At 46.9% G+C, this 20,814-nt stretch overlaps 1 protein-coding gene across 1 annotated transcript in view; it reads left to right on the top strand.

Annotated features, from left to right (window-relative positions):
- Positions 1-291: 291 nt before the first annotated feature.
- LOC119963330 (uncharacterized protein C4orf45) overlaps positions 292-20,814 on the top strand; it is a 39,449-nt gene continuing 18,926 nt past the window's right edge. The window contains exons 1-2 of the mRNA XM_038792312.1: positions 292-509; positions 14,247-14,479. Coding sequence (XP_038648240.1) covers positions 449-509; positions 14,247-14,479 — 294 coding nt within the window. The 5' untranslated portion in view covers positions 292-448. The remainder of the gene's footprint in view (positions 510-14,246; positions 14,480-20,814) is intronic.

Genomic DNA, 20,814 nt, shown 5'->3' with positions numbered 1-20,814 from the left:
TCAGGGGCGGGAAGGAGGCGTTTGTCGGGAAACGCGACTCCGACAATTTGCGGGGTTCGGAGAATAGCGGGAGGGCGTCGGAACAGCGTCGCCGTAAAAATTTCCGACGCCCGCTATTCTCCGACCCGTCGTGAGTCCGGAGAATCTCGCCCTCTGAACTTGCTCTCCCTGTCTCTGCGCTCTGTGAACCTGTTCTCCCTCTATCTGCACGCTTTGAACCCGTTCTCCCTGAATCCACGCTCTCTGAACCGACTCTCTCCCATCCTCGGGGGTGTCTCTTGTCTGAAGGTCCTCGTCACTGGGCTGTCACTACAACCATTTGGACGTCCATAGCAACGCGGGTGTCAATGCCACTTGGAACTCAGCCTCGCGGCGGTCATTGACATTGCAGCGCCACTGGGCTCTGTGTCTCCAATTAAATTGCACCTCAAATCCTCACTGGGAACAAATGTCTCTCCGGACACGCAATAAACTGGCTGAACCAGGCAAAGGATCGGTTGTATTTACAGGTATTTAATAACTTCATTATTGTGGCTTTCAGATCTTTCATTTCACATAGAAAGCTCAAACTACAGTTTCCACCACATCCCCCGAATTATTTGTCGGTTGGACGTTAAACAGATGCAAATAAATATTGAAAAGCACGTATTTATAAAATAAACATAACATTTAACGTCGTTTTTAATTCTAGCTATCTGTTCGTAAAGAAAGTGGCCTATTGTATTTTTCTGCTTGATAGATTTAATGGCGAGTTCACCCCCCCAGCTCCTTCAATTTGCAACAACTTAAATACTTATATTTATATAGCAACTATAACATAGTAAAATGTCTAAAAGTTCATAACAGGAGCAAAATGTGGCACATAGAGGTGTTATAACAGATGGCTTTAAGGAGTTTTTAAAGGAGGTGTTAAAAAGGTGGAGAAATAAAGAGTTTTTGGCAGGGGAGTTCAGAATGTGGGTTCTGCACAGTTGCAAATGTGTCCACCAATGGTGGAGTGCTACAAATTGAGGGGGGCGGGGGCGGGTGCAAAGTCCATGATTGGAGGTGAGTTGTGGAACTGGAGGAGATTACTGAGGTTATGGAGGGGTGAGGTCATGGAGAGATTTGAAAACAAGGATGAGAATTTCAAAATTGAAGTGTTGCCAGGCAGCGAATCAATATAGGTCAGCTGCACAGAAATTATGAGTAAATCGGGCATTCTGCAGGTTAGGGCACAAGTAGGAGAGTTGTGGACACGGTTAATAGGACACTGAATAGGACACAGGGTCTGGCTAAAGTTGTATTTTTGATCAATATGGAAGCAAATTACCAAACCCCAACAAAGTATTTGGCGTTAATTTGTTTGGGCAGTGTCAGTAGAGACAGTACCGCACAGTCCTTGTGGAGACAAAGTCCCGTCTTCACATTGAGGATAACCTTCATCGTGTTGTGTGGCACTACCACTGTGCTAAATGGGATAGACTTTGAACAGATCTAGCAACTCAAGACCAGGCATCCATGAGGCGCTGTGGGCCATCAGCTGCAGCAGAATTGTATTCAACCACCATCTGCAACCTCATTGACCGGCATATCCCCCACTCATTTCATTTCATTTCATTTCACTCTACCATTACCACCAAGCCAAGGGATCAACCCTAGTTCAATGAAGAGTGCAGGAGAGCATGCCAGGAGCAACATCAGGCATACCAAAAATGAGGTGTCAACCTGGTGAAGCAACAACCAAACAACATAAGCACCAAGTAATAGACAGAGCTATTCCACAACAAAAGCCTCAGATCTAAGCTCTGCAGTCCAGCCACATCCAGTCGTGAATGGTGGTGGACAATTAAACAACTCACTGGAGGAGGAGGAGCCACAAATATCCCCATCCTCAACTAAGCACATCTGTGCAAAAGACAAGGCTGAAGCATTCGTGACAATCTTCAGCCAGAAGTACAGAGTAGATGATCCATCTCAGTCTCCCCCACAGGGCACTAGTGTCCAGATGTCAGTCTTTAGTCAGTACGATTCACTCCATGTGATATCAAGAAACAGTTGAAGGCACTGGATACTGCAAAGGCTTTGGGCCCTGACAGTATTCCGGCAATAGTACTGAAGACTTGTGCTCCAGAACTTGTCACACGCCTGGCCAAGCTGTACAGCTACAACACTGGCATCTACCTGGCTCAGTGGAAAATTGCTCAGGTGTGTCCTGTACACAAGAAACAGAACAATCCAACCCAGCCCTATCAGTCTACTCTGCATCATCAGCAAAGTGATGGAAGATCACCAACAGTGCTATCAAGCGGCACTTACTCAGCAACAACCTACTCACGGATGCTCAATTTGGGTTCCGCCAGGGTCACAGCTCCTGACCTCATTACAGCCTTGGTTCAAACATGCGGTGAGGTGAGAGTGACTGCCCTTGACATTGAGGCTGCATTTGACCGAGTATGGCATCAAGAAGCCCTAAAACTGGAGTCAATGGTAATCAGGAGGAAAGCTCTCCAATGGTTGGAGTCATACCTGGCACAAAGGAAGATGCTTGTGGTGGTTGGAGATTAATCATCTCATCTGCAGCACATCACTACAGGAGTTCCTCAGGGTAGTGTCCTAGGCCCAACCAGTGCAGAGACCACAGACAAAAGAAATATAATTTCACATAGATTCCAGAGTAAAGTCCAATGAGATATTCCTTCATGGAGATGGGCTGGCTGAAAACTGTTGTTATAGAATTCACTTTTCTGATGCCATTGACTTTATACGATGAGATGGGAACAGAAAGATTAATCAATCTTGTGGGTGATGGTACAGAATTAGCAGCAGAAGCAGTGTAGATGGGGGCCAGGCAGTCCACTCTGGCAGACTTCCTTTTCTGTGAGCCTGCTAACTATTTTTAAAAACTATTTTCAGTTTTAAAACTTTTAAAAATAAATTTAGAGTATGCAATTACTTTTTTCCAATTAAGGGGCAATTTAGTGTGGCCAATCCACTTAGCCTGCCCATCTTTGGGTAGTGGGGGTGACAAAGAAATGAATTGGGTACTATAAATGTATATTTAAAATATACCTGCTGACGGGGGTACTGTGGATCTTGTTTGACATGTGGACTTCTACCTAGAAGATGCCGAACGCCAACTCTCCGACACGTCCTCCTATGTTCCCCCTAGACCATGAACTCATAGCCGAAACTTATGCTATTGCTTCCAGATTGTCACTGATTTCATCTCCTCTGGAGATCTTCCCCTACATGGCTCCCAATCTCAAAGTCCAAACACAAATTGTGTGACAGTTTTTCATAATGCCTCCATTCAGCCTTTGTGACCCTAAACTCCCAGTCCCCTATCATTTTAATTCTTCACCTTGCCCTCACTTTGACCTTTCTGTCGCTCACCTCCCGCAGTCTTCTGACGAAGCTCATCCAGCATCTCATATTTCAACCGTGCACTTTAAAGCCTTTTGTTCTCAACGTTTAGCTCCACAATTTTAGATCATAACCTCTGCCCTCATTTTTTTTTCTTTCCTGGTTTTAGTTATTGTCTCTTACTTTTCTTTTCTTTTTTTGGCTTTCAATTGGCAGCAGTTCATGATTCTGCCAATCACACCTCCTCTGGGTGCACCATATTTTTTTATTTAACTCATTATCACTCCCTTTCATCTTGCACCAAACACCCTTTTGCCATTTAACATGTCCTGTCCTCTACCCTATCACAGTCCTTCCCTTTTTATTCTTTTAGTCACCCTTCCCAATTTCACTTACTCAAAATGTACCATGTTTCTAACTTTTCCCAGTTCAGATGAAAGGTCCCAGAGCTGAAATGTTTAAATCTGGTTCCCTTTCCACAGATGCTGCCAGGCCTGCTGAATATTTCCAGCATTTTTTTGTTTTTATTCCTCTGCTCCAAGGAAATCAATCCAGTCTTTCCACATAACTGAAGATCCTAATCCTGCGTCCCATTCTGGTAAATCTCTTCTGCACTCTCAAGGCCTTGACATCATTCCCAATATGTGGTGCGAATAATTGGAAAAGTACTTCACCCAAGACCTAGCAGTTTTCTGAAGGTTTAACATAACTTCCATTTTATTCTAATCCTCTCCTGAAAAGGCGGGGATCCCAAATTCTTCAGCAGCCTTCTCAACTTGTCCTGCCAGCTTCAAAGATTTGTGTATATCTAACCCCAAGTTTCTCTAATCCTGTAACCCCTTTAAAATTGTATTATTTAATTCATATTGCCTGACTTATTCTCGCCATCAAAGTGTATGGCTTCACACCTCTTTGTTTCATTTCATCTGCCACATGTAAGCTTATTTTACCAGTCTCTCTATGTTCTCCTGAGAAACGTGTTACTATTCTTGTCATTGTTTACTATATTTCTGAGTTTCGAAGTATTGGCAATCTTTGAGATTTGTTCTCGATATTCAAGTCCTGGTCAATAACATATTTCAAAAAGAGTAGAGGTCCTAATTCTGACCCCTGGGGACCACCACTTTATTACTTACCTCCAGTCTGTAAAACAATCATTCACTACTCCTGTCACTTAACCAAAAGCGTATCCATGCTGTCACAGTCCCTTTAATTCCATTGGTTTCAATTTCCTCACATATCTATTAACTGCTACTTAAACCCATGTATTTAGCATAAACTCCCTTTGTTACTTTATCAGAGAACTCAATAAAATTAGTCAGACATATAAATTTGCCTCCCACAGATTCATATTGACATTCATTTATTAGGCCATACATTTCCAAAGGCCAGTTAATTATTGTCTAAGTTACCCCACCACCAGCATTAGGCTGACTAGTTATTAGTTGCTGTGTTTACCCCTCTTCCCTTTTTTAAACAGGAGTGTAACATTTGTAATCCTATAAGGGTATGGGATCATAGCCAAGGTGGATAGGAACATTGTGGCCAGAGCCTCTGACACTAATACTCTTACTTCCCTCAGTAACCTAGGATGTAGCCAATGCAGATTGGATGACTTTTCTACTTGGAGGTGTGCCAATCTTTGAAGTACACCTGCTGTATTCATTTTTATCATGCCTAATGTTGCCTCGTCCTTTATTCCTACACTGCCAGCATCCTCTTCTCTAGTAAAGACAAATGTTAAGTAATCAATTATAACCTCAGCCATGCCCTCATCCTCCACATACTGGATCATCGACTTTTTGGTCTCAATTGACTCCAGCCTGGAATTGTATGTGCAGTTTTGATCTCCATATTTAAGGAAGGATATACTTGCCTTGGAGGTAGTATTGCAAAGTCCGCCCGTCCTCAAGGGAGCGAGGTAGGTAGGTAAGTAGGCCAATCATTCACTCCCTTACCCAGTCACCCCCCCCCCCCCCCACCCATTCACTCCCCCCAAAACACCCCCGCCATACACATACCCCTTACACATATACCCCTCAGACACACAAACACACATATCCTCGTGAGTTGAGCGGCAGCAAATGCTGGAAAGGAACGGCCTCTGATTGGAGCAGGCATTTGGAACTTACCGTCTGGTTTGCTGGTTTTTGAGCAGTAGTTCTGGGGCCTTTGCAGGCTGCAATGGACAAGCCTGCTTTAAACGCTCCTCACAGATACCCATTTTGCAAGGACAGAGACCCAAGATTTGTGAGGTACAACCTATCCAACGTCCAACAGTTCTCTTCCCCAGAAATGATCCCAATGCTCCAAAAATCTGAAGTTTCATGCACCATTGTTCCTGTAATATGTTAATCTGTTTTATCCTATTATTCTATTACAATAATCCAGTTCTGCTTTTTAACCAGCTGCTGAAACTCTGACTGCAATACCTCAAACATTTTTCTTCCCATGTTATTGGTTCCCACATGGATCACAGCTTCTGGCTATTCTCCTCCCCCACTAACCCCCTCTACATCCTCTTGATGATATCCCCTACCCTGACTTCAGGGAGGTAGCACATCCTGCTGGACTGACATCAGAGAATGCAGAAATGTCTTTCTATTCCTTTGACGATCGAATCTTCAATGACACTTAATCCCTAACCTTTATTGTGCCTCTTCCTCTCACCCCCACACAGTTATTTGCCCCACTGTGGTGTTGATGTAGTCTAAACTACACTCCCTACGTGTTGATATCATCACTGCTATTCAGGGTTGAAAGTGCCACATTCTCAGTGCTCCCCTGCCTGCCTCTTCGTACTGTGATAAATAGCCATGCACTTTCTACTCTCCTGAACCCTCGGGTGAAAAATAAATCATTCACAGGATGTGGGCGTCGCTGGTTAGGCCAGCATTCCTTGCCCATTCTGAGTTGCCCTTCAGAAGGTAGTGGTGAGTTGCCTTTTTGAACCGCCAAAGTCCCTAAGGTGTAGGTACACTCCTGTGCTGTTCGGGAGGGCGTTCCAGGATTTTGACCCAGCGACAGTGAAGGAACGGCGATATATTTCCACGTCATGGTGGTGATTGACTTGGAGGAAACCTCCAGATATCTGCTTCTCTTGTCCTTCTAGATGGTAGTTGTCGTGGGTTTGGAGGTGCTGACTAAGGAATCTTGGGCGAGTTCCTGCAGTGCATCTTGTAGATGGTACACACGGCTACAACTGTTTGTCGGTGGTGGAGGGTTTGTACTTTTGTGGAAGGGGAGCAATCAAGTGGGCTGCTTTGTCCTGGAGGTGTCAGGCTTCTTGAGTGTTGTTGGAGCTGCACTCAGCCAGGCAAGTGGAGAGTATTCCATTACACTCCTGACTTGTGCCTTGTATACAGTGGACAAGCTGGGTGGGTGGGGGGGGGGGGGGGGGGGGGGGCAGGAGGTGAGTTACTCGCCGTAGAATTCCTCGTTTTTGACCTGCTCTGGTAGCCACAGTATTAATATGGCTAGTTGTCCTTTATGCCAGATATAACTCCAACCAGTAGAGTTTTCCCTCTGATTCCCATTGACTCCAGGTTAGTTAGGGCTCCTTGATGCCATACCCAATCAAATGGTGCCTTGATGTCAAGGACAGTCACTCTCACCTCACCTCTCACATTCAGCTCTTTTGTCCATGTTTGAATCAAGGCTGTAATGAGATCAGAAAATGAGTGACCCTGGCAGAACCCAAATTGAGTGTCCGTGAGCAGTATATAGCTAAGTGCCACTTAATAGCACTGTTGATGACTCATTCCATCACTTGGCTGATGATGGAGGGTAGACTGAAAGGGCACTAATTGGCTGGGTTGGATTTGTCCTGTTTTTTGTGTACAAGATAAACCTGGACAATTTTCCATATTGCCGGGTAGTGTTATAGCTGTACTGGAAAATCTTGGCTAGGGGTGCGGCAAGTTCTGGAGAACAAGTCCTCGGGTACTATTGCCTGAGTATTGTCAGGGCCCATAACCTTTGCAGTATCCAGTGCCTTCAGTCATTTCTTGATATCATGTGGAATAAATCGCATTGGCTGAAGACTGACATCTGTGACACTGGGGACCTCCAGAGGAGACCGAGATGGATCATGCACTTGGCACTTCTGGCTGAAGTTTGTTGCGAATGCCTCAGCCTTGTCTTTTGCATAGTGGGTTGGGCTCCTCCATCATTACGGATCAGGATATTTGCGGCACCTCCTCCTCCAGTGAGTTGTTTAATTGTCCACCTCCATTCGCAGCTGGGTGTGGCAGGACTACAGAGCTTAGATCTGATATGTTTGTTGTAGCTCTGTCTATTACTTGCTGCTAACGTTGTTTTGCACACAAGTAGTCCTATGTTGTAGCTTCACCAGGTTGACACCCCATTTTTAGGTATGCCTGGAGTTGCTCCTGGCATGCTCTCCTGCACTCCTTATTGAATCAGGGCTGATCCCCTGGCTTGGTAGTAATGGTAGAGTGGGGGATATGCCGGGCCATGAGGTTGTAGATTGTGGATGAGTACAATTCTGCTGCTGCTGATGGGCCACAGCGCCTCATGGATGCCCAGTCTTGAGTTGCTAGATCTGCTCAGTCTGTCCCATTTAGCACAATGGTAGTGCCATACAACACGATGGAGGATATTCTCAATGTGAAAATGGGACTTTGTCTCCACAAGGACTGTGCGATGATCACTTCTATTGATATTGTCATGGAAGATGCATCTGCAATAGGCAGGTTGGTGAGAATGAGGTCTGGTATGTTTTTCTCTCTTAGCTGGTTCCCTCACCATCTGCTGCAGTCCCAATCTAACAGCTATGTCCTTTCGGACCCAGCCTGCACTTCAGTCAAAAGTGCTACTACCCAGCTACTCTTGGTGATGCACATTGGAGTCCTGATGGGTGGCCGATACATGGTAATCAGCAGGAGGTTTCCTTGTCCATGTTTAACCTGAAGCCAGGATACTTCATGGGGTCCAGAGATGAAGTTTAGGACACCCAGGGAAACTCCCTCCCAACTGTAAACTACTGTGGCTACCACCTCTGCTGGGTAGTCTTGCCGGTGTGACACGAGGAATGGACATTGACTCTAAGGTAAGATTCTGTGTGTATGACTATGTTAGACGGTTGCTTGGCTAGTGTGTGAGACAGTGCTCCCAATTTTGGCACAAGTGCCCAGATGTTAGTAAGGACGACTTTGCAGGTCGACAGGGCTGGGTTTGCTGTTGTCGTTTCCATGTCTGGGTCGCTGCTGGGTGGCCCGTCTGCTTTCATTTCCTTTTTTGTGTTTTTGTAGTGGTTGAATACAACTGAGTGGCTTGCTGCGCCATTTCAGAGGGCATTTAAGAGTCAACCGCACTGCTGTGAGTCTGGAGTCACATGTAGGCCAGACCGGTAGTGAAGGCCGATTTCCTTCCCTAAAGGATATTCCTGGAACATGTTGTGCAGTGGTGCCAGCTACTTCTCTTTTAAATTTTTTCCAATTAAAGGGCAATTCACCAACCTGCCCACTGTAGATGCATCTATCCATGACAGTACCATGCACATTATTGGTTGTGGGGGTGGGGGGGGGGGGGGGGGGGGGAGACCCACGCAGACACGGGGAGAATCGCGCAAACTCCACATGGACAGTGACCCAGGATCAGGATCGAACCCAGGTCCTTGGCGCTGTGAGGCAGCAGTGCTACCCACTTCGCCACTGTGCCGCTCATGATGCCAGCTACTTTTCAACCTCAGAAGCCTTTCTATTTTTGTGCAAAAGATTTTGACAATTAAACTAGGAAGAAAAGGGTAATCAAGGTTAAGGTGGGTCCTTTAAAAATGTACGCGGGTAATATTGCAAAATGAAAAGAAGAAAATGGAAGACTTTTTGAATAATGTTTTTGTGTCAATGTTCAAGAACAAAAGGCTAATATATCTGATGTTCCAGATACTGATAGTGGGACTGGAACTCACAAAGTTAACAGTAGCAGGAAAATAATATTGGAAAATGTTAAGGGCTTTAAAGGAATTAGTTTTAGACAAAACCTTCCAAAGATCTCTTGGTTCCTGAATTACCCCTTTAGATTGGAAAGTTGTAATTGTTACTCAATTATTTATGAAAGGTGTGACAGTAAGAAACCCAGGAAATTACAAACTTGTTAGTCTAATATCTATTGTGAGGAAGTTATTGGAATCTATAATTAAGGGGAGTAACTGAGCTCCTGGAGAAATTTGAGCTGATCGGAAAGCACCGATTTGTAAACAGGGAAAAATGCTGGAAATGTTTAGTCGGTTTGGGAGCACTTGTGGAGAAACAGAATTAAAGTTTTTCTCTCTGCACAGATCTGCCAGACCTTTTGAGCACTTTCTGTTTTTAGCCTAGATTGCCAGCAACCAAAGTATTCCTTTTGCGGATTTATACAAGGGGGGGGGGGGGGGGGGGGGCACAGTAGCACAGTGGTTAGCATAGTTGCTTCACAGCTCCAGGGTCCCAGGTACGATTCCCAGCTTGGGTCACTGTCTGTGCGCAGTCTGCACGTTCTCCCCGTGTCTGCGTGGGTTTCCTCCGGGTGCTCCGGTTTCCTCCCACAGTCCAAAAGGTGTGCAGGTTAGGTGGATTGGCCACGATAAATTGCCCTTAGTGTCCAAAATGGTTGGGTTGGGTGGGGTTACTGGGTTACGGGGATAGGGTGGAGGTGTGGGTTTAGGTAGGATGCTCTTTCCAAGGGCTGGTGCAGACTCGAGGTGCCGAATGGCCTCCTTCTGCACTGCAAATTCTATGATGATTCTGTGATAAAGGGTAGACCATGTCTAATGAACCTAATTGAATTTTTTGAACAAGTAACTAAAGGAGTAGACAGGGGAATGCCTGTGGATGTAATCTATATGGATTTACAGGAGGCATTCAATAAAGTTCCACTTAGAGATTATGAATGAAAATTAAAGCTCATGTCATTGAAGATAAATGATTGACCTGGTTAAATGGTAGAAGTCGGAGAGTACGGATAATGGGCTTGTGCTCAATCTGACTAAAAAGTGACCAGTGGTGTCTCAAAAGCATTTGTGCTGGCCCCTTAATTATTCATTATATTTATTAATGACTTAGATAATGTAACAGAGTTTGCTGATGACAGAAAGATTGGTGGTACGTAAGTAATATAAACCAAAGCATAATATTACAAAGAAGCATTGCTAGGTTAAGAATGGGTAAAACTGTGGCAGATGCACTTTAACACAAGCAAGTGTGGGGTCATCCATTTTGGACCAAAAATATAGATCCGCGTGTTTTGATTGTAAATAGTGAACATCTGAAAATATTGGATGTCCAAAGAGGTTGAGGTGTCCATGAACACAAAACACTAAAATGGTGCAATGAGCTACAAAAAATAATCAAAAGGTTTTTGGAATGTAAGACTTTGGCCAGAATTGTCCAGCCCACCATGGCGGGTTCCCCTGCGGCAGATGCGGTGAGTTTCAGCGACACCTGCTGTTGGGAGAGGCTGGAAAATCTCACCCTTTGTAACTAGAGGGTTAGAATATAAAAAGAAGGGAATTTTACTGTAGCTACACAAAAACAGGTTATGCCACATCTGATGTACTGTGTACAGTTCTAGACATCATACCATAAAAGACGTATATTAAAGTTCATGTAATTGAAGGTAATTTATTGACCTGAAAGGCACGCAATACAGATTTACCAGAATTTACCATACAGCTTCATTACCCACAGGATGGTCTGAGGGCTCTTTGCTTCTTCCTCGAACAGAGGCCTAACCAACCTCCATGCTCTCTTCTGCCTCACTGAACTTGTTCTCTCGTTGAATAATTTTTCCTTCAACTTATCTCACTTCCTCCAAATAAAAGGTGTTGCTATGGGTCCCCGTATGGGTCCTTTTTGTGGGCATGTGGAACATTTCTTGTTCTTGTCCTGCTCAATGCCCCTCCCACAACTCTTTTTCCAGTACATTGATGACTGTAGCAATGTAGCTCGCTGCTGTCACTCAGAACTGGAAAACTTCATCAACTTTCACTTTCATGTGGCTTATCACTGACACTTCTATTCATTCCTTGATTTCACTGTCTCCATTTCCAGGGATAGACTGTCTACTAATATTCACTAGAAAGCCCACCCACTCCCTTAACATCCATAACTAGACTTCTTCACACTCTGCCTCCTATAAGGATTCCGTTCCATTCTCCCAGAATTTCCATCTCCGTCAAATCAGTTTTGGTGTTGCAACATTCCACAACAGCAATATTGATGTGTCTTTCTTTCTCCTCAACCAAGGAGCACCCCCTCCACCTTCCGCCACCACTGTAGTTGACAGGGCCTGCAACGGAATCTGATCCATGACCTACTCTTCTGCTCTCATTCCTCCCCCTCCCTCCCAGAACCACGATAGGATTCCTTTCGTCCTCACTTTCCACCGACCAGCCTCCACCTTCAAAGGACTAATCTCCACCATTTATACCACCTCTAGCATTTAAAAAAAATTAAAATCCCCAATTCTTTTTTTCCCAATTAAGTGGCAATTTAGCGTGGCCAATCTGCCTATCCTGCACACCTTTTGAGTTGTGGGGGTGAGACCCATGCATACATGTGGAGGATGTGCAAACTCCACACAGGTAGTGACCCAGAGGTGGGATCGAACCCACAGTCCTCGGCACCATTTTGCAGTAGTGCTAACCACTGCGCCACCATGCCACCCAATCCCACCAACACAACATCCCCTCTCCTCCCCTGTCAGCATTCTGAAGAGATGGTTTTCTTTGCGACACGCTGGTCCATTCTTTTTTTAAATAAATTTCGAGTACCCAATTCATTTTTTCCAATTATGGGACAATTTAGCGTGTTCAATCCACCTACCTCATACATCTTTGGGTTGTAGGGGCGAAACCCACGCAAACACGGGGAGAATGTGCAAACTCCACGCGGACAGTGACCCAGAGCCGGGATCGAACCTGGGACCTCAGCGCCATGAGACTGCAGTGCTACCCACTGTGCCACCGTGCTGCCCTGCTGGTCCATTCTTTAATCACCCCAATACCTCATTGCCTTTCCTTGCAATCGCAGAAAGTGTAACTTCAGCTCTTTTACCTCCTCTCTCCACTCACCGCCCGAGGCCCCAAACACTCCTTCCAGGTGATTTACTTGGTCTTCTCTCAAAGTGGTCACCAGTATTCACTGCTCACAATGTGGTCTCTACTCACTGGGGAGATCACACTCCGATTTGGTGACTGCTTTGTGGAACACCTCTGCTCAGTCTGTTAACGTGACGCCAAGTTTCCGGTTGCTTGCCATTTTAATTCACCACTTTTCTCTCACCCCTCACATTTCTGTCTTCAGCTTGCTGCTGTGTTCTAGTGAAACTCAAAGTAGCCTCGAGGAACAGGATTAGACACTCCACAGCCCTTTGGACTCAATAATTTCAGGCCATGAACTCTGTTCCCCATTTGATTCTGTTTTTTTGCTATGTGCTGGTCTTAATCATGTTTCTCACCTTTTTTCTTTTGGACAGAACTATTTATTATTCTGGCATTTACACTTACTCTGGACAAATGCTTTCCCTTTTTACTACAACCACTACCACTCCTTTTTACTACAACCACACGGACAGTGACCTGGGGCCGGGAAGTGGTCACCTAAAGTGGAAATACCTAAGTTAGCATTGTATTCTTTGGTATATAGAAAGTTTGGGGTGACTTGATAACTTTGTGTTTCTTTTATGAGAACACCTGAGTCTCTCTGAACATTAACATTTAGAATTTTCACATCTTGTAAAAATGTTTAGTTTTTCTACTCTGATGGTAATAGTGAATAATTGCACATTTCCCCATATTATACTCTATCTGCCAGCTTTTTGCCGCTCACTTATCTGTCTACAAGGTAGACTCTACATCCTTACTGGCCAATGCCCAGAGGGGAACAGCACAGAAAGTAAGAGATTATGCTAAAACTGAATAAAACGCTAGTTAGGCCACATGTCACATACAGTTCTGGTCATTGCATCGCAGAAAGGATCAGATCACATTAGAGAGAGTACATAAGAGATTTATAGTGATGTTGCCAGAATGTAAGTAGTGTTTTAACTATGAGGAAAGGTTGGATGGGCTAAGTTGTTCATTGAACAGAGGAGGCTAGTGGGGAGATTTAATTAACATGCATATAATTATGAAGGGCCTAGATGGAGTAGATAGGAAAGACCAGTTTCCACTGGCAGAGGGGTCAATAACCAGGGGAAAGATTTCAAGAAATTGGTGGAAGGATTAGAGGGGAATTGGAGAGTATTCTTTTCAGCCAGAGGTTAGCAGGGGGTCTGGAACCCATTGCCTGAAAGGGTGGTATTGGGGAAAACCACCACTTGCATATGCACTTAATGTGCTGTAAACCCTAAGTTTAAGGGCTACAGATCAAGAGGGAGGAAATGGCGATTTAACTGGATGACTCTTTTTCAGCTGGCACAGACATAATGAGCTGAATGGCCCCCTTTAATGCCCAACATCGTTCCACATTTCTATATTTCAGAGCCAGGCCATTCAGTAGAGAAGTTGGGAAAACACTTGTATAAGTGTGGCACCCTCTCCCACAAAAAAGCAGTAGGTACTAACTCAAGTAATATTTACATTTGGAATCAACACATTTTTACCTACCAAGGACATGAAAGGATATGGAGCCATGGCGGGGGCGGGCGCAGTGTTAAGACAAAGATCAGCTGTGATTTAATTGAACAGTAGATAAGGCTTGATGAGCGGAATAACCTTCTCTTGTTCCCGTGAGATAGGAGTAATAGATCAAACATATTAAAAGATAGCCGCAGGTGAATTGCTGGTGTAGAAAGTCAACATAAACACAATGTGTCAAGTGGAATCCTCTGTACTTGTAGCCACTCTATGGTTCTATGACAAGTAATTGCTGTTAACACTTCCATTTTACTTTTTCCAGGACCAGATAATTCAAGAGATTTCAGACCAAAATTCTCTGACTTTCCTTACTACATTGGTGAGAATCAACATGTATCTGCTGAAAGTACTGGAAATCTAAACTATTTATATCGTGCTGCACCTTATGGTTCATATCAGCTACCCAAGCAAAGCTATGTGGGCGAGATTGGCTGGGGCTGGTGTTTAGGCCCAAAACTAAACAAAACCAATCTCCTAAGTGGCAAGCAATTCAAGGTACTACATTTATAACTATTGAAAACACATTTGATCTTTTTTATTTTATTTGTCTTTGATGGTCGATTTTAGTGTCCATCAAACTTGGGGATGTTAATGCTGGAGAGAAGGACACTTTTCCAGGCATCAGTATCCACAGTGCACAGATGGACCACAGATGGGGCACTACTCCAACCCAAATCTCAAAACAGGACTTGTGTCAACATCGGTTTCTCTTTGCATTTCCTACACCAACCACTATTCTGTCCTGAAACTGAGATTGCCAACTTCTCCTGAATTATGATGTGCAGATAGGTTTGTGAGCCTGTATTCACTCAGCATTTAATGGACATTTCAGTTAGCACTGTGACACGTGACAGAAGAGGAGGTTTCATCGTGTCAGCACAGATTGGATCAAATTTGGAAGTTTGGGAGAAACAATGTTTCCATGGTTAAACAAAGTTGCAGTAGGGTGCAAAAAAGCTCATAGGAATTTCATTGCACTGTGGTCAATCATTGTGGTAGGCTATATTAGGGGTATCGCGTTACTTAGGTGGGATGTACCTTATATTGTAAGCATGAGTGGTAGAACCTGCCTGCTGGTTCCGCCCAGCAGGCGGAGCATAAGAGTCTGTGATTCACCCACAGCAGTCATTCTGTACCGGAGCTGCTGGGGTAACTACTTGTTCATTAAAGCCTTCAATTGGACTACAATCTCGCTTCAGTAGTGATTGATCATGCATCATTTTAATTAACAAAATTGAAGAATGGCTTCTCTCCACATCAAGCCAGAGTGTCTACAAATCAACCCCCTTCCCGGCAGCAAATGCAGCAGCAACTTTTAAACATTGGCTGGCATGTTTTAACGGGTACATCAGGACGGCCCTGACTACCCCCACGGAGGAACAGAAAATGCCAGTCCTCCACTCAAGGGTGAGCCCAGAAATCTACACACTTATCGAAGACGCGGATGGTTTCGAGGGCACACTGTGAATCAAGTATTAACTCGGCATCTTTTAGCTACCAGACGGCAGATCCCAGGGGAATCACTAGACAATTTTTACCACGCATTGTTAGTGTTAGGTAGAAACTGTAACTGTCCACAAGTCTCAGCCAATGACCACACCGAACTCTTAATATGAGATGCTTTTGTTGCAGGCATGCTGTCCTCTAAAATCCACCAGCGACTGCTGGAAAACGACACGCTAGGGCTTAAAGAGGCACGGAAACCTGCGCACTCTCTAGATGTAGCCTCCCGCAACACCCAGGCCTACGTTCCCGACCGCGCGGTACTCCCTTGGACAGGGTGGACCCCACCCGCGGCCGATTCCAAAGCACCCCTAAATTCCCCACAAGCTTGTGCAGTGCGGCAGCCAGGAAACCCCGGGGGGGGGGGGGGGGGGGGCAATGCTATTTTTGTGGGCAAAACAAATACCCCCGGCAACGCTGCCTGGCCCGATCTGCAAGGGCTGCAGGAAGAAGGGGCACCTCGTGGCAGTATGCCAGGCCCGGTCGGCTGCCGCTCTCCACAGACGAACCGGGCCCGCTGCTATTCCTCTCCTCACAGGCCATGTGCGATTCATGGGGGCAGCTACCTTGGATGACGTCCCAGGACCCCGACTCGGCTGGCCATGTATTGCCTGATGAGATCTCCCAGCCGGCCATGTGCGATTCATGGGGGCAGCCATCTTGGATGACATCTCAGGACCCCGACTCGGGTGGCCGTGTATCGCCCGATGAGATCTCTCAGCTTCCGCCACAACTTGCCTCAGTGACACTGGACCAGTCTCGGCCCCGAAAGCTTTCAACCGCTACGACGTCGGTACTCATCAACGGGCACACGACATCCTGCTTGATTGACTCTGGGAGCACGGAGAGCTTCATGCATCCCAATATGGTAAGACATTGCTCCCTCACCGTACACCCGATTAAACAAAAGGTCTCCTTGGCCTCTGGGTCCCACTCTGTGGCAATCTGGGGGTACTGCATAGCCAACCTCACGGTCCAGGACGTGGAGTTCAATTACTTCCGGCTCTACATCCTCCCCCATCTCTGCGCTGCCACACTCCTGGGACTTGACTTCTAGTGTAACCTGCAAAGTTTAATGTTCAAATTCGGCGGCCCCATACCCCCCCCCCCTCACTGTCTGCGGCCTCGCGACCCTCAAGGTCGACCCACCTTCCCTGTTTGCAAACCTCACCCCCGATTGCAAACCGATCGCCACCAGCAGCAGACTGTACAGTGCCCAGGACCGGACTTTCATTAGGTCGGAAGTCCAACAGTTACTAAAGGAAGGCATTATCAAGGCCAGCAACAGCCCCTGGAGAGCTCAAGTGGTGGTTGTAAAGACCGGGAAGAAACATAGGATGGTCATAGACTACAGTCAGACCATCAACAGGTATACGCAGCTCGACGCATACCCTCTCCTCCGCATATCTGAAATGGTCAACCAGAAAGCGCAATACAAGGTTTTCTCCACAGTAGACCTTAAATCAGCGTACCACCAGCTCCCCATTCGCCCGGACGACCGCAAGTACACTGCATTCGAAGCAGATGGGCGGCTCTACCACTTTCTAAGGGTTCCCTTTGGTGTCACAAATGGGGTCTCGGTCTTCCAACGGGAGATGGACCGAATGGTTGACCGATACGGTCTGCGGGCCACGTTCCCGCACCTCGACAATGTCCCCATCTGCGGCCACGACCAGCAGGACCACGACACCAACCTCCGCAAATTCCTCCATACCGCAAAAATCCTTACCGTAACCTATAACAAGGACAAATGCGTGTTTAGCACCGATCGCCTAGCCATCCTTGGCTACATAATGCATAATGGAGTCAAAGGCCCAGATCCCAAACGCATTCGCCCCCTCGTGGAGTTTCCCCTCTCCCACTGCCCCAAGGCCCTGAAACGTTGCCTGGGCTTCTTTTCTTATTATGCCCAGTGGGTCCCCAATTATGCGGACAAGGCCCACCCACTAATCCAGTCCGCGTTTTTTCCCCTATCGGCAGAGGCCCGCCAGGCTTTCACTCGCATCAAAGCAGACATTGTCAGGGCCACGGTGCATGCAATCGATGAGTCCCTCCCCTTCCAGGTCGAGAGCGACGCATCAGACGTAGCTCTAGCTGCCAGCCTCAATCAGGCGGGCAGTCCCATGGCCTTCTTTTCACGCACCCTCCACACCTCAGAAATCCGCCATTCCTCCATCGAGAAGGAGGCCCAAGCCATCGTCGAAGCTGTGCGGCATTGGAGGCATTACCTGGCCGGCAGGAGATTCACTCTCCTCACTGCCCAATGGTCGGTAGCCTCCATGTTTGACAATGCACAGTGGGGCAAAATTAAGAATGATAAGATCTTACGGTGGAGGATTGAGCTCTCCACCTAGAATTACGAGATCTTGTATCGTCCCGGGAAGCTCAACGGGCTTCCTGATGCCCTGTCCCGCGGCACTTGTGCCAGTGTACAAGTAGACCTACTCCGGACCCTCCATGACAACCTCTGCCACCTGGGGGTCACCCGGTTCTTCCACTTTGTTAAAATCCGCAATCTGCCCTACTCCATCGAGGAGGTCAGGGCCGTAACCGGAAACTGCCAAATTTGCGCGGAGTGCAAGCCGCACTTCTGCAGGCCAGAGAAAGCACACCTGGTGAAGGCTTCTCACCCCTTTGAACGCCTCAGCGTGGATTTCAAAGGGCCCCTTCCCTCCACCGACTGCTACACGTATTTCTTAAACGTGATTGATGAGTACTCCCGGTTCCCTTTTGCCATCCCCTGTCCCGACATGACGGCTGCCACCGTCATAAAAGCCCTCCACAGCATCTTTACCCTGTTTGGTTTCCCCGCCTACATCCATAGCGATAGAGGGTCCTTCTTCATGAGTGACGAGCTGCGTCAATTCCTGCTCAGCAAGGGCATTGCCTCCAGCAGGACGACCAGTTACAACCCCCGGGGAAACGGACAGGTAGAGAGGGAGAACGGGACGGTCTGGAAGGCCGTCCTACTGGCCCTATGGTCTAAGAGTCTCCCAGTGTCCCGATGGCAGGAGGTCCTCCCTGATGCACTTCACTCCATCCGATCACTACTGTGCACTACTACCAACCAAACATCTCATGAACGTCTCCTTGCCTTCCCTAGGAAGTCCTCCTCGGGGACCTCGCTCCCAACATGGCTGGCAGCCCCCGGACCCGTCCTACTCTGCAAACACGTGCGGGCCCACAAGTCAGACTCAGTGGTCGAGAGGGTACATCTCCTTCATGCTAACCCCCAGTATGCCTATCTGGCGCACCCCAACGCCCGACAAGACATGGTCTCCCTCCGGGATCTGGCCCCCGCTGGAGCTCCACCATCACCCCCCCCCCCCCCCCCCCCCCCCCCCCCAACCCCAACCATTGTTTCACCGGCGCACATCACCGCAGCCTCCTTCCCAGGAGGATCCGACCTCCCACTGGCCCCATCCGGATGTGATGCAGCTGAAGACGACACGCTCCCAGAGCCACGGATGCCCAGGCCGACGCCAGCATCACCGCCAGGACTGCAACGATCGGAGAGGATGACCAGGGCCCCCGTTCGGCACATAGTCTCATTGTAAAATGAACTTGTAAATAATTGTCTGTATGTAAATATGTGTATTGCATGTAAAGGCACCAAAGGGTACTGCTGTAACCTCTACCACTGTAAAAGCAAGGCCCTCCCCCGCTGGACTCTTTTTTTAAACAGGGGGTGAATGTGGTCGGCTATATTAGAAGTATCGCGGTACCTAGGTGGGATATACCTTACACTGTAGTATGAGTGGTAGAACCTGCCAGCTGGTTCCGCCCAGCAGGTGGAGCATAAGAGTCTGTGTTTCACCCACAGCAGTTATTTTGTAACAGAGCTGCTGGGGTAACTACTTGTTCATTAAAGTCTTCAATTGGACTACAATCTCGCTTCAATAGTGATTGATCGTGCACCAGGTATCCAGACCGCTTAGATTTTCGAATGATCTTTTATGAATGTGCTGAATTGTCAACTGTCTGAACATAAGTGTAAAATTGCAATTACAGAAGTGTATGCAGATATAGGGCACCATTTACCGGCTGCGTCCCACCAGAATCTCAACAGGACGTGGCCAGTAGATCTCGTGAGAGGTGTCTTCTGGGATTCCCAATGGTCGATACACTTCAAAAGACCTAACAAGATCTCATGAGATGTCGCGATCTGGGTCTCACCCACAATGGGCTGGACCAAGACTTGCAGAGTTTTTAAAAAAATGTCCAATTAAGGGGCAATTTAGCATGGCCAATCCACGTACCCTGGGCATCTTTTTAAAAAATAAATTTAGAGTACCCAATTATTTTTTTTCCAATTAAGGGGCAATTTAGCGTGGCCAATCAATCTAACCTGCACATCTTTAGGATGTTGGGTCGAGGGAAGGGAATCCTCACTTTCCAACTTTCGCAAATCTCAACCTAAACTACAGTTATTCCTTTTACAGGTTCCATGTCCGACGCTCTCATTTTCCTTGTGCTCTCTTGCTGCTCTGTGGTTCTGTTTAAACTCTAGGGTCTGCTCCCTTTGTGCTTCTCATTCTCCTGACTCTCTCTCAAATCGTGTTGAGTTCTGCAGTTTGTTGACTGGTTTACCAAACATTCTTATTTTGGACTTCACTTTTTTTAAAAAAATTCCAAATAGGGGCAATTTAGCGTGGCCAATTCACCCATCCTGTACATCTTTGGGTTGTGGGGATGAGGCCCACGCAAACACGGGGAGAATGCTAACCCCCAGTATGCCTATCTGGCGCACCCCAACGCCCGACAAGACATGGTCTCCCTCCGGGATCTTGCCCCCGCTGGAGCTCCACCATCACACACCCCCCCCTCCCCCCAAAACCCCAACCCCAACCAGTTTTTCACCGGCGCATATCACCGCAGCCCCCTTCCCAGGAGGATCCGTCCTCCCACTGGCCCCATCCGGATGTGATGCAGCTGAAGACGACACGCTCCCAGAGCCACGGATGCCCATGCCGACGCCAGCATCACCGCCAGGACTCCAACGATCGAAGAGGATGACCAGGGCCCCCGTTCGGCACATAGTCTCATTGTAAATGAACTTGTAAATAATTGTCTGTATGTAAATATGTGTATTGCATGTAAAGGCACCAAAGGGTACTGCTGTAACCTCTACCACTGTAAAAGCAAGCGCCCCGGGCTGGACTCTTTTTTTAAACAGGGGGTGAATGTGGTCGGCTATATTAGAAGTATTGCGGTACCTAGGTGGGATGTACCTTACACTGTAGTATGAGTGGTAGAACCTGCCAGCTGGTTCCGCCCAGCAGGTGGAGCATAAGAGTCTGTGTTTCACCCACAGCAGTTATTTTGTA

This window comes from Scyliorhinus canicula, chromosome 3 (genome assembly GCF_902713615.1).
Source record: "Scyliorhinus canicula chromosome 3, sScyCan1.1, whole genome shotgun sequence".
NCBI classification, from domain to species: Eukaryota; Metazoa; Chordata; class Chondrichthyes; order Carcharhiniformes; family Scyliorhinidae; genus Scyliorhinus; species Scyliorhinus canicula.
The sequence above is the reverse complement of the archived record's forward strand: the minus strand, read 5'-3'. Positions and strand labels throughout refer to the sequence as shown.